This window comes from Capra hircus, chromosome 2 (genome assembly GCF_001704415.2).
Source record: "Capra hircus breed San Clemente chromosome 2, ASM170441v1, whole genome shotgun sequence".
NCBI lineage: Eukaryota > Metazoa > Chordata > Mammalia > Artiodactyla > Bovidae > Capra > Capra hircus.
Window position 1 is genome coordinate 74,832,548 of NC_030809.1, and position 13,752 is coordinate 74,846,299.

At 38.0% G+C, this 13,752-nt stretch overlaps 1 protein-coding gene across 1 annotated transcript in view; it reads right to left on the minus strand.

Annotated features, from left to right (window-relative positions):
• The window catches only part of DARS (aspartyl-tRNA synthetase), a 65,141-nt gene extending 51,707 nt beyond the window's left edge, over positions 1–13,434 (minus strand). Inside the window, exons 1-3 of the mRNA XM_005676187.3 lie at positions 13,157–13,434; positions 11,073–11,130; positions 6,964–7,056 (exon numbers count right to left, since the gene is read on the minus strand). Coding sequence (XP_005676244.2) covers positions 6,964–7,056; positions 11,073–11,130; positions 13,157–13,222 — 217 coding nt within the window. The 5' untranslated portion in view covers positions 13,223–13,434. The remainder of the gene's footprint in view (positions 1–6,963; positions 7,057–11,072; positions 11,131–13,156) is intronic.

The following is a 13,752-nucleotide window of genomic DNA, read 5'->3' on the forward strand; positions in this document are numbered from 1 at the left end:
AAGATCTTAAAGATGTGTAAGTAAAGAACACTGAGACCCCAATGGGTAGTGGACTAGAACAAATAATCTAAAAGAAAAACACCCTAGTAAGTATTCACGGGAAATAGATGGGGAAAGAGTGGAAACAGTGGCTGACTTTATTTTTCTGGGCTCCAAAATCACTGCAGATGGCGACTGCAGCCATGAAATTAAAAGATACTTACTCCTTGGAAGGAAAGTCATGACCAATCTAGACAGCATATTAAAAAGCAGAGACATTACTTTGTCAACAAAGGTCTGTCTAGTCAAGGCTGTGGTTTTTAGAGTGGTCATGTATGGATGTGAGAGTTGGACTGTGAAGAAGGCTGAGCGCCGAAGAATTGATGCTTTGATCTGTGGTGTTGGAGAAGACTCTTGAGAGTCCCTTGGACTGCAAGGAAATCCAACCAGTCCATCCTAAAGGAGATCAGTCCTGGGTGTTCACTGGAAGGACTGATGCTAAAGCTGAAACTCCAATACTTTGGCCACCTGATGCGAAGAGCTGACTTATTGGAAAAGACCCTGATGCTGGGAAAGATTGAGGGCAGGAGGAAAAGGAGACGAAAGAGGATGAGATGGTTGGATGGCATCATTGACTCAATGGACATGGGTTTGGGTGGACTCTGGGAGTTGGTGATGGACAGGGAGGCCTGGTGTGCTGCAGTTCATGGGGTTGCAAAGAGTTGGACACGACTGAGCAACTGAACATAAGGAGAAAAATATTACTGTAAATGAAACTAATATAAGTTGAAACAAATAGTGATTATGACACATACCTCTCATACTAGAATAAATTTAAAAATATACACTATTATTCAATGCTCGGAAGAATTAAGTGAAAACCGTTCTTTCATAACTTGTCAATAGCAAGATAGGCTTGTACAATGCTTTCAGAGATAAATTTGGCAATGGGCTTAAAATGTTCTGATTCAAAAAATGTTTCTTAGAATGTATGTTAAGAAAATTAAATAGGGAACGTCTTACTGACAAAGATGTTCATAATAGCATTATTTAAATTAAAGAAATGAGGTTTAACATCACCACATATTTATGTAATTTTCACTAGTAGAACAGATCTACATGTGACTCTAACGCTATGGTCCCAAGTTTTCTGTGTTCAAAGCACTTTCAAATATTAGAATCTTTATGGTACATTCAAAAAGATTTTTAAAGACTTAAAAAATCAGTACTGGTTTCCTGGTAAACAGAGCTGTCCTCTCAGACCCCCTCTTATCAAGTGCTTTTGACACCAAGTTCTTGAAAGGTGTTAGTAAACTAAATTGTTGTTTCTTTGACTCTGGTCAGTGATACACTGCACAGTGTGATCTGCTCGGTTCAATGTCCTAAAAGGCATTTTCCTATAGATACCGGTGAGTGATTATAAGGGGCAGTGTGTGTGACTCCTTTTATATAAATTTAAAAACAAAGGATATGCTCATACTTGTAAATGCATTTTTCTTCCTGAGAGAATACACAAGAAACAACACTGGTTATTTTTGGGGGCGGGGAGAGGAATAGACTGGAGCCTGATTTGTGATATTTATATTTTTCTTCCTTTTTAAAAACTGAAGAATAGTTGATTTACAACACTGTGTTAATTTCAGGTGTACAGCAAAATACAGACGGGGAGATAGATAAAACAGATAGGTAGATACATGGCACACCTTTATCCATTCATCTGGTGATGGCCACTTAGGCTGCTTCCATGTCTTACTGTAAACAGTGCTGCTTATGAACAATGGGGTGCGTGCATCTATCTTTATGAACTAGTTTTTGTCTTTTCTGGATACATGCCCAGGAGTGGGACTGCTGGATCATAGTGTAGCTCTATTTTTCACTTTATGTCTTTCTGAACTATAGGATGTTAATTTTTACTATAGCAATATATTATTTTTTATTCTAAGAAGCAATTAGATAATTTCTCAGTTTACCAAAGAGTTCTCATTACTTAAGTCAGTACAAGAACTTTATGTGACAGATTTATCAATTGCTATATATGACCCTAGTGCTGGGAAAGACTGAAGGCAGGAGGAGAAGGGAACAATGGAGGATGAGATGGTTGGATGGCGTCATGACTCAACAGATAAGTCTGAGCAAACTGGGAGATAGAGAAGGGAGAGGGAAGCCTGGAATGCTGTAGTCCATGGGGTTGCAAAGAGTCAAGAGATGACTGAGTGACTGAACAACAATTTATCTTTCTTCATGGAATGCCCCAGTGAGAAGTGAGTTTATAGAAAGGAAAGCCAATGTTCAAAACAGCAAAATGAATTCACTATTTTTAAATATTTTAAGTCCTCAGCAGTTAAAAATTTGTGTTGCACTTTTATTTTTAAGTTTTTAGAAGAAGCAGATTCTTAAATTTACACAAGAGGACTGTTTTACAAAAGTGTAAAGTTGGAAACCTTCCTTTCTTCCATGAAGAACAAACATGGTACATAGTCAAGACAAAAGGTTTACTCTTATCTCCACTTCAGTGATGGCTCAATAAAGAAGTAAGCCTTGGTGGAAGAACCAGTTATCAAAGATGTGAGGCAGTTTTATGTTTTCATCTATTCCTACTGTCCTTTAGCTTGCCAAGCTCTTGAATTTATTAGATGATGTATCTTCACTTCCTAGCACCCAACATTAACATCTTCCTTCACTGCTTATGTTAATCAATTATGGAATAAACCACAAAGACCTATATGTTTTAAAATACTTTCCATTTATTATTTTCTCTGAAATATTCTTATATGGATATAAGTTGAGGTTTTGACTCGGTATTAAAAATTCTAAGGGTTTCTCTCGTGACTCAGTGGTAAAAATACACCTGTCAATGCAGGAGAGGTGGGTTTGAGCCCTTGGTCAGGAAGATCTTCTGGAGAAGGAAACTGCAACCCACTCCAGTATTCTTGCCCGGAAAATCGCACGGACAGAGGAGCCGGGCGGGCTATAGTCCACAGAGGGTGGCAAAGGGTCAGACACGACTTATTGACTAAATACAACAATAAATAAAAATTCTCTCTGACCACCTAAATAAATCAGCTATTTTGGAAGTGTAAGTTAAGGTTTTAGGAAGAATAATCTTGTGCCAATGACTTCACGCAGTATGCATAAAATTTGAAAGGAATCATACATATTTCAATTACTTTCTTTTTTTTCATTTCAGGAATTTATTTTAATTAATTAATTTTAATTGGAGGCTAATTACTTTACAATATTGTGGTGGTTTTTGCCAGACATTCACATGAATGAGCCATTTCAATTACTTTCAATAAGCACTTAAGCTTTCATAGTCAAAGAAACTAATGCTAAATGTTTCATTAAGAATTAAAAACTTCCCCTTACTTCTATATGAAACTCTTGATTTTAGGGATTTGATACATAAACCTATTGTGAGAAATCTGATTTGTAATCTTTAAAAATTTATAAAATACTGCCCTTAATTTGAGGAGAATATACAAATATTTGTTATATAAACAGACTAAAGGCTCCCCCCCTTAACAGAATTCTAGCTGTCATATTTTTGACACTTTAATTTTCTTATTCATGGTTTTTCAGCACTTTACTTGAAACTGACAGCATTTGTAGTTTTTCTAAGTCCAATTTTAATGTGCTACTACTTCTGGAGTTAAAACACATGAATGATTCCTAATCAGTCATATTTATTGTCATTATAATTTTTCCATGTAAGGAAGAAGGGAGCAGCAGCAACCAGGATTCTGAAATTCAAAGATTTTATTTATCTTTTTCAAATAATCTTGTCAGAAATAAAAAGCGCTGACAATCATTACTGGCAAGAGTGTGAAACAAGTGGTACTGTCACACACTTGGGGGAGTATAACTGAGTATAGCATTTCGGGAGTGTAATCTGGTACTGGAAAATTTTAATATGCGTATGCCAACCCTTCAACCCAGCAATTTAACTTCTAGAAATCTACTTTGGAGAAATACTGCCTAATGTAGATCTATAACCGATATCATGGAAGTATCTCCAAGAAACATTGTTAATTGAAAAAAAAAAAAAAAAGGTACAGAAACCATGGACAATATCATCTACATAAAATAAGACAAATTAAAACACATACAAAACAAAATCATGTATGTATATATGTGTGTGCATATGTGCATTAAAAAGAAAGATTTGGGGGGAAAGACACTGAACAAACTATTAAGAATTAATAGAAAAGGCTGGGGCAAAGGATAGGCAGTAGAGAAGAAAAAGGAAGATATTTGTACTCTCTGAAAAATCCATGTGAAAACATTAATGTATTACCTGGGTAACTTACAACTTACATACACACATGTATACAAACTTAAAACAAAGTACACCTGTGGTGGATTCATGTCAATGTATGGCAAAACCAATACAGAATTGTAAAGTAAAATAAAGTAAAAATAAAAATATAAAAAAAAAAAAACAAAGTAGGATCTTCTAAGTAAAAATTATAAAAACCAGATTAATGAAAATTCAAAAACAAAATTACTGAAATTTAGCTTAGTACTATACTAAAAGAATACTATCCACTCCTTTACCAAATTCAGTTTATTACAAGAATCTAAAAATGGTTCAACATTAAGAAATCCATTATTGTAAACCAATACAATTACATACAGTTGGTTCTTGCTACTTGTGGCTTTATACGTTTTCCACCGGGTTGCAAAGAGTTAGACATGACTGAATAACTGAGCATACACACACGTTTTATAAAGTCACCAGGAACAATGAATTAGCAAGTACTGAACCACTGCTCCTAGGGGAAATATAGAGCGAGGTTTCTGTGCACGTCTGGTCACGGTATTTTTATTAGTCCAAAAATACATAAATCTGTTGTGTGTATTTCTGTTTAAAGACACCTTATTTAGTATATATTATTGATTCATTAACATAAAACTCATGCCCAACAACACTATAACTCATGCTGGGACAAAACTTAGCTACTAATAATTCATATTTTCTCCATAATATATATTACGGGCGCTCCTTTATTTAGGAATACCAAAGAACACTGTAGCACTGTGCTTGGGGCAATTTTAAACAGTTAAATTAACAAAATAAAGCAGAAAACTGTGAAGAATGTAGCATTAAATAGATTGCAAAGAGGACACTTGTTTGTGAGAGCTGATACAAGGCAGAGCTTCACTGTGTTTAACCTCAGCTGAAAATGTTGTATTAGGAGACTCAAATTTCTCACCACTGTTCATGTGAATATCTGGGTACGTCTGTGAATGACAGTGAAAGCACTCCAAGTGTTGATTTTGGAGTTACAAATACATGTTATAGTAGGTGAATTTGCAAATACACAATCTGTGAATAATGAAGATCAACTGATTATTTCCAACAAACAAAAAAACAAACAGGAGAGTACACTGAATCTCCATATAAATATGCTCAACACAATATTTTGCGGGAAAATTTTTTCTGGAATAGGAATGATAAAATTTAACACCTATTCCTGATAACAGAAAACTCAGACTAGATGAAAACTTCTTCTAACCTACTTTTTAAACTTTGGTACTGTTTCCTAGTAACACTGTATGCAGAACACCTAAAGACATGAAATAACTCAGCAGAAGTTTATACCTCTACTGTTTGAAAAATTCTTCATCGTGAGAATCCTTGCAAAACTGGGCAATCTACTAATTATTGCAGAGAGAAACAAGAAATGAGATAAACATTTGAAAGAAAAGGACAAAATGATTATTTGTAAAGGATATCAATGCCTACCTATAATCCTCATGTACCTCAATGATTATCAAGTCATGCCATTTGTTTCAGCCTTATCCCTCAATTTCTGTACTATTTTGAAGCAAACTCCTGCAAACTCTCTATTATTTCATCCATGTATAATTCGGTATGGATCCGTAAGAGATATCTTTTTAAAAGTAACATCACGACAGTATTATATCAACTTCAAAAAAAATGAACAATTTTTTAACACCAAATATCTAGTCAGTGTTCAAATATTCAACAGTCTCAGTGACCTTTCAACTATATATTTAAATTAGGATCTAAATAAGTGATTAGTTGAGAGATGTATCTGTTTTAATCCATAGGCTCCTCCTTCTGGTTCAATTTATTTCTTGAAGAGATCAGACCTTTTTTGCCTGGTAGTTTACTACAGTCTAGATTTTACTGCCTGTATCCCCATTGTCGTTTAACACGTCCTACAAGTTTCCTGTAAGTTGGTAGTTAGATCTAAAGGCTTAATGAGATGTGGGTATAACTTTTTGGGTAAGATGTGGGTATAACTTTTCACTGCGATGGTGATTGCAGCCATGAAATTAAAAGACGCTTACTCCTTGGAAGAAAAGTTACGATCAACCTAGATAGCATATTCAAAAGCAGAGACATTACTTTGCCAACAAAGGTCCGTCTAGTCAAGGCTATGGTTTTTCCTGTGGTCATGTATGGATGTGAGAGTTGGACTGTGAAGAAAGCTGAGCGCTGAAGAACTGATGCTTTTGAACTGTGGTGTTGGAGAAGACTCTTGAGAGTCCCATGGACTGCAAGGAGATCCAACCAGTCCATCCTAAAGCAGACCAGTCCTGGGTGTTCACTGGAAGGACTGATGCTGAAGCTGAAACTCCAATACTTTGGCCACCTCATGCGAAGAGTCCACTCATTGGAAAAGACCCTGATGCTGGGAGGGATTGGGGGCAGGAGGAGAATGGGACGACAGAGGATGAGATGGCTGGATGGCATCACGGACTCGATGAACATGAGTTTGGGTGAACTCTGGGAGCTGGTGATGGACAGGGAGGCCTGCCATGCTGTGATTCATGGGGCTGCAAAGAGTCGGACACGACTGAGCGACTGAACTGAACTGAATATTTTACATCGATTTAAGAAGGAAAACAGGTGTTTCTATTTTGTTTTTAAAGATCTGCCTTGCCTTGTGAGAAATTTGCAAAAGAAAAACTCAGTGATTACCAAAAGACCCGTAACCATCTAATCGATCTTACCTTTAGCTCTGCTTGTATGAACCCTTGCACGCACCCAAACAACTTCACCAGCTTTTTGCACTGTCAAATCACTAATTCGAACCAAAACTCGATCTGTAGCAGAAAAGTGAAACAATTCTGTAATTCAGAATTTACAAAGACATCAAGATCAAAATTACTTTGATAGCTAACATAAGTACTTGATATTATCTTAAATGATTCTCATCTCTAGCAACACTCTTTTTATTGGTTTATAACATCATATGCTTCATATGTTTAACATTATATTTCAGCTTCTATATACTTAACAGCATGCTCAATACCAAAAGTTTAGTTTCCAAATATTACCACAGATTTGACCCTGTTACCCATTTCACCCTCCCCACACGCTCCTCCCCCTCTAGTAACCACTACTCTGCTCTATGTTTTGTTGTTTGGTTTGCTCATTTATTAATTTTTGTATTCCATCCATGTTGTTGCAAAAGGGAAGATTTCATCTTTCTTAATGGCACACATATATACCACATCTTCTTTATCTATTTATCTATCGACAGGCACTTAGCGTGTTTTCATATTTTGGCTACTGGAAAAAATGCTGTGGTAACATAAGGGTGCACATATACTTTGATTAGTACTTTCATACTCTTCAGATAAACACCCAGAAGTGGAACTGCTATATTATGTGGTAGTTCTATTCTTAATTTTTTGAGGAACCCCTGTATTGTTTTCCATAATGGCTATAACCAATTTACATTCCTACACACGTTGTACGAGGGTTAACACCTTCTCTATCACCTTCTGTATGCAATTTGCCTCAAGTTTTATGAATATCCTAAATATAGCTCTAAAATCTATCCAATTCTCTTTCATCTTCACTGCCACCATTCTAAACCAACATACTATATCTTGCCTAAATGAGAGCAAAAGCATTCTAACTGGCAATCCCTTGATAATTCAATCTACAGTGGAGTCAATATAATTTCAAAATGCAAACCTCCTGAACATTTCAATGACTTATAAAGCCAAACACAGCCTGTCTTCACCTGTCTCTGCCTGAGTGGACATGGTATTTTTGCTTGCCTGTCACAGTATGTAAGTCAGCTAGCTACATGAGGGGACACTTTGCCAGGCCTGGACAGTCATAGCACCTCACTCCCCAGGATACAGTGACTGTATTCAACTAGAAAGTCCTTTTCTGGTATGTAATATACAGATAATGGGAATGAAGCTGTCTTCCTCCAGGTCACTGGGCTGAGATAGTATTGACTGCCATCTTTCCTAATACCTGAATTTGCAGGATGGGAGAATGAAGTCAATAGCTCAGTGGAAGCAGAGCCAGGAAGTAGAGACTGAAAGCCCCACCAATAATTCTCCAACTTCTAAATCCTATCATGGCATATGCCATCTTATCCTTTGTTTCCTACTATTACATGAACCAATAAATTCCCCTTCTGACTACAAGTGAGACCCAACAATTATGCCCCCCAATACTAATAGCAAAGTACTAGAGTCCCCCAAACAGGAAAACTGAAAAAAACTATGGTGTGAAGATAGTGATACAAGGCAATCATGATCCAGAAATCATTTTGATATTGTTCTAAATATGAAATAATTTCAGTATTAAAGAAAAAGATATAAGCATTAATTAAAAATATTCTAATAGAATGATACCACATCACAAATAATAAAAAAATCTCAAGTCTCAATGGTTATGTGGCCTGACTGTAACCAAATATGTCAACATCACATGCTGTAAAACCTAGTTACCCTAATACTAAAAATACTTAGGGTATTTAGGTGGGGGATATTATAATAAAATCAAATTATAAATATATTTCACCTACTTTGCCTACATGGATTTACATAATTTATCTCTTGAAGTAAAGATGCAGCTTAGAGAGAATTTGCTTTACAGGAGAATACCATGGTTCTCATTGCCAAAAGCATAGAGAATGAACGTGAAATTTTCAAGCACTACTCATCACAAGAGACTTTCTGTAAAACTCTGTACATGGACCTTAGAAATTAAGCTAACTTCTAAGTCTGCTGTGTAAACTCAGAAGAAAGAAAGTGTGAAAGAGAAAAGACAGACATAGTAGCATAATATTTTAAAAGACAGATCTGAAAATGCCAAGATTGAAAGAGCTGCTGCTGCTGCTAAGTCGCTTCAGTCGTGTCTGACTCTGTGCGACCCCAGAGACCGCAGCCCACCAGGTTCCCCCATCCCTGGGATTCTCCAGGTAAGAACACTGGAGTGGGGTGCCATTTCCTTCTCCAGTGCATGAAAGTGAAAAGTGAAAGTGAATTTGCTCAGTCGTGTCCGACTCCTAGCAACCCCATGGACTGCTGCCCACCAGGCTCCTCCGCCCATGGGATTTTCCAGGCAAGAATACTGGAGTGAGGTGCCATTGCCTTCTCCAAACTTACTAGACAATCAAAATTCAAAACAAAACAATAAGTCTAAAAGAATAAGACTTATAAGTAAGCATCATGATTACAGTAATTTTAATAGTACTTTGGAAAAGAAAGAATAATGGCCCTTCTTTCATGTGGTATTCCAATGAACTAGCATAGGCGTTCTCAACCTTTAATGTATTCACACACAGCTGAGGTGCCTGTCACACTCCCACCAATATGAGTGGCTAAGGCAAAGATTAGTGGCAGTAGGGTTTCCACTTGAAAACCTACTACCTCCACAGTTAAGTCATTCATATTAGAATAAAAGAATTTTGGAGAAATGGAAGCAGACAGATAACTTTATGTTGAACAAAATTTTCTGATTTTAACAGAGGTTAAAATCAAGGGTAGAATTTTGCTGTTATTTAGTGTAATCAGATTACATAGGTAAACTTTCTTTTGGTAGGGAAAGCTTATAACTGTTATAGTTACTGTTATAACAGTAGCCTGGATTTGATAGCTAAATGGGAACAATAATTGTGGCAAAGGGTGACTGAGGCTTACGTAGAAGTCAAACTCCAGTAAGATTTTTGATGTTAGAGCTCAAGGAAGTGGAGTTCAGGAAGATAGATAAGCTGAGAAAAAGTCTCACATGACCTCTTCTGCTCTTCCTGGCAGGGGTTGTAGTCCTCTCCTATAGCATATTGCTTCTATCCCAATTTATACTCAATTATTTTACTTCACAAAAGATAATTTTGGAAATGGTTTATTCTCAGCAACCTATTTTGGTCTTTCATTGCACATTTTCCAAACAAAGTTGGGGAGGAAAAGTGATGTTGTGACCATGCATTGAGTTAAATCTAAAATAACAATTAAAACTGACCTGGGGTATATTATTTTCAAAGCATAAAATTCACAGGCAGGCATATATATTAGCAGTACTTGGTGCTTCCAATGGGCCAGAACCTAAAGGTCTGCAGGTGTACCAAAGCTTGAAAGACATAATTTGGGGTGTCACAGGTCTGAGAGAAACAATTAAATCATTTTCAAAGAAATATTTATATAAGTCAAGGAGGGTACTAAAAGAGGTAGCTTCATGAGGCATGCAAAAAAGGCTGCATATGAAGAAAGCAGCTACTATTAACTATCTTTTATCTCCTAGGCCAGAGTCAAATCTTTTTACATGATCACTTAGGGATATCTTTCTAATATAATTTACTGCTTAAAATATACTAATTTAATGTATTTTCTTCCTTTTCTACAATGTCTTCCACACTGCAGACAGACGCTTTACTGTCTGAGCCACCAGGGAAATCCATCCTTTTCTAGATTAGGGACCCTAAATTGATAATGTCTGCACAGGGTTATGGCATATGCTTGGACTTTCAAGGTGGCTCAGTAGTAAAGAATCTGCCTGCCAAGCAGGAGACGTGTGTTCCATCCCTGCGTTGGGAAGATCCCCTGGAGAAGGAAATGGCAACCCACTCCATTCTTGCCTGGGAAATCACATGGACAGAGGAGTCTGGCCGGCTACAGTCCATGGGGTCACGGAGTCAGACGTGACTTAGCAACTAAACAACAACAATGGCATAAGTTTGCCATTTAAGTTTTTCAGAATTATGCCTTCAGAGTTATGTTTTCAGTTGTGTCAGCCTTACTTAAAAGTTTACGAAGAGCTTTCCTGGAATTAGAAAGTAAAAAAAGCCTTTTAAAATTATCACATAACTACTAACCTGGTTTTTCTTGTGATTGTATCATTGAAGATACTCCGTATCTTTCTTTTGCATAATCCTACAAAAAAAGTTTTTACATTATGACTTTTTATTTAAACACTAATAGCATAGTATTGATAAACACAGAAACACAACAGAAAAAGATGAATTCATTTTAACTTTCAGGACTATTTTATTAATTCAAACTAGTAGTTTTAAACGGTGGAAATATGTCATATCACTTAATATGCACTCCATAGAAAAAGGATAAGCACCCAGCTTCTGGATAATTTATTTTGAAGATCACCACTCCTGGATTGATATGCCATACAGAACAGCATTCTCAAATAAAATTTACACACATGTACAACACATCTTAACTACTTTCTTCAAAAAGAGATTAAACTACTTCAAAGCAGGGTTATAAATTTCCTCTTTTTGAAGGGAAAATGATGAGATACCACAGTTTTATTAACTTCCTATTACAGGAAGAGATGTTCAAAGAGAACCAACAGTTAGGGACAAGCTTTCTGAGCACCAGATGTCCAGTTTTTAGAAATCAGAGATGTTGGATAAAAGCTAACTACAACTTTCCTTTTGTAAAATATCATCAAAACTTTTGCCAGCTTCCTGTTCTAAAACCGTCTTCATGATATCAGGTTGCAAGTGCTTCAACACTGACAATATGACACCAAAATTCTTATTACAGATTTTAAGCCAGGAACAGGAAAAAAGAGGCCTAGAGTCCAGACTATTATTAACAAACTATACTTATTAAATTGGTAAGCAGCCTTTTATTTTAATCTCACTTTACCGAGAAAATGATCTCTTAAGATCCTTCCAGCTATAAAGTGACATAACTCTGCCACAATGTCAACTGTATATAATCTATAGACCTACACTATTTGCAAAGGCACACTGCTAGTTTACATACTTAATCAGATCAAGAATACATAAAAATGATTTCTTTCAAGGTAATTTAGGATGTGAATAAAACAATTCGTTTCTGTCACTACAGTTATCTGTTGGAATCCTCTCCTTTAGATTTGGAAGATATTAGATTCTGTATTTATACGAAAACAAACCAGACAACATGTTAAGGTGCTTACTGAACAATTTTTTTCCGAATTAAAAAAAAATACACCTTAAAGACAAAGATAACCCCAGTCCTACTATAAAGATACAGTAACAAAATGTAGTAGGAGGGCAGCATAAAAAGGTTACAGCATGTGAAAAGAAAAAAGGGGGTCACTTATTAGTACTATTCATATTTCAGCAACCCTATTCCATCTAATGTTTTTAAAATGATCTATTCCTTATGCAGATTATCACAAATTCACGTCTCCTCAAAAGAAAAATTAGCAGCCAGGTAGAAATCTCAGTTTCACTAAGAGCACACATCACTTGTAGAAAGGTTTCAAGCATTCATTTCTGAAAAGCACTGATGGACTACAGGGTATTATGAATTACACAGACGATTTGCGGTCACTTTATTTCAAACGCTTTCCCTACAAACTTCCCCACCTACCTCACTTGGGTTACTTAAAATAAAGGAAATAAAAATGACAGCTTTTCTCTAAAGCTGTCACATGGAAAACGGTCATTATAGTGGCAGATCGCTTTACGAAGTACTGTCATTACTTGAAAAACATTAGGTACACGAGTGCTGAGCAAAAATCGATTATCAGTGGACATTAAAAATTTCCGGGGAAAGAGACGGAGTACGTGAAATACGTGCCTAAACCAGCGAGGTTTAAGGTTGGCCCAGCCGCTCCTACTTCCGGGGCAGTGGGTACTTCACGCCCTCCGCGCCCCCCTCCCCCGCCCTCCAGCTCTGAGACACGCTTCTCGAAAGCCATACTTCCAGGCGCCCCAGTAAGAAATGCGATCCAGGGTGGGCCTGGCTAAGGTGCTCGGGCAAGGGCCCTGGAGGCCCGGTTGAAGGCTCCGGGCGCCCGGACCCCAGGCCCGTGGCCTACAGGCAGAGTGCCGCCAGGGATCCAGAGGCCAGGGCCCCCGCTCACCCTACTCCCCCACCCCACCCCCCCTAGCGCGATCCGGCCCAAGGGTCTGTTCTTCCAGGCCCGGAGAAGGAGGAAACCCACTTCCGCCGCGTCCATGATCTCCCGCGGCTTCTCCTGACTCCTGCGGCTGGCGTTGGCGCTGGGCATCTGGACAACTGGACTGGGCAGCGATCACCACCCTCCCTCGCAGGCTTCCGTAGGGCAGGCCAAAGGGGCTTCTCCCTCCCGCACAGTCTCCGCCCTCCCTGCACTCAGAGCCCACGAGCTCGGACTCCGCGTGGAGTGTCGGCTCCGGAAAGATCGCGATAACCTCAGTTCTCTCGAGATCCCGGAGGCTGAAGGCCGCGCGCCGGCGTCTCCTTTTCTTGCCCCGCCCCTACGGGACTTCGCCTGGAGTTAGAGGGAATCCCTGGGAATTCCCCGGGAATTAGTTACGGTTTCGAGAGATCGACTCTGAGGGGAAGGGTCCCGGGCATGCCAGTTGGCACGCTCTCCCACTCATTCATTTTTCACCTATATCCCACCTGCGAAGTCTACTGTGTTCTCTTTTCAGCACTATTTACTCCTCGCTTTGAGAGCAAACTGTTTGCTAAAACATACACACACGCTCAGGACTTTTCTTCCCTTAACTTCGTCAGTACTCCCCAGCGGCAGTGTAACTGCCTGGACTCACGGCA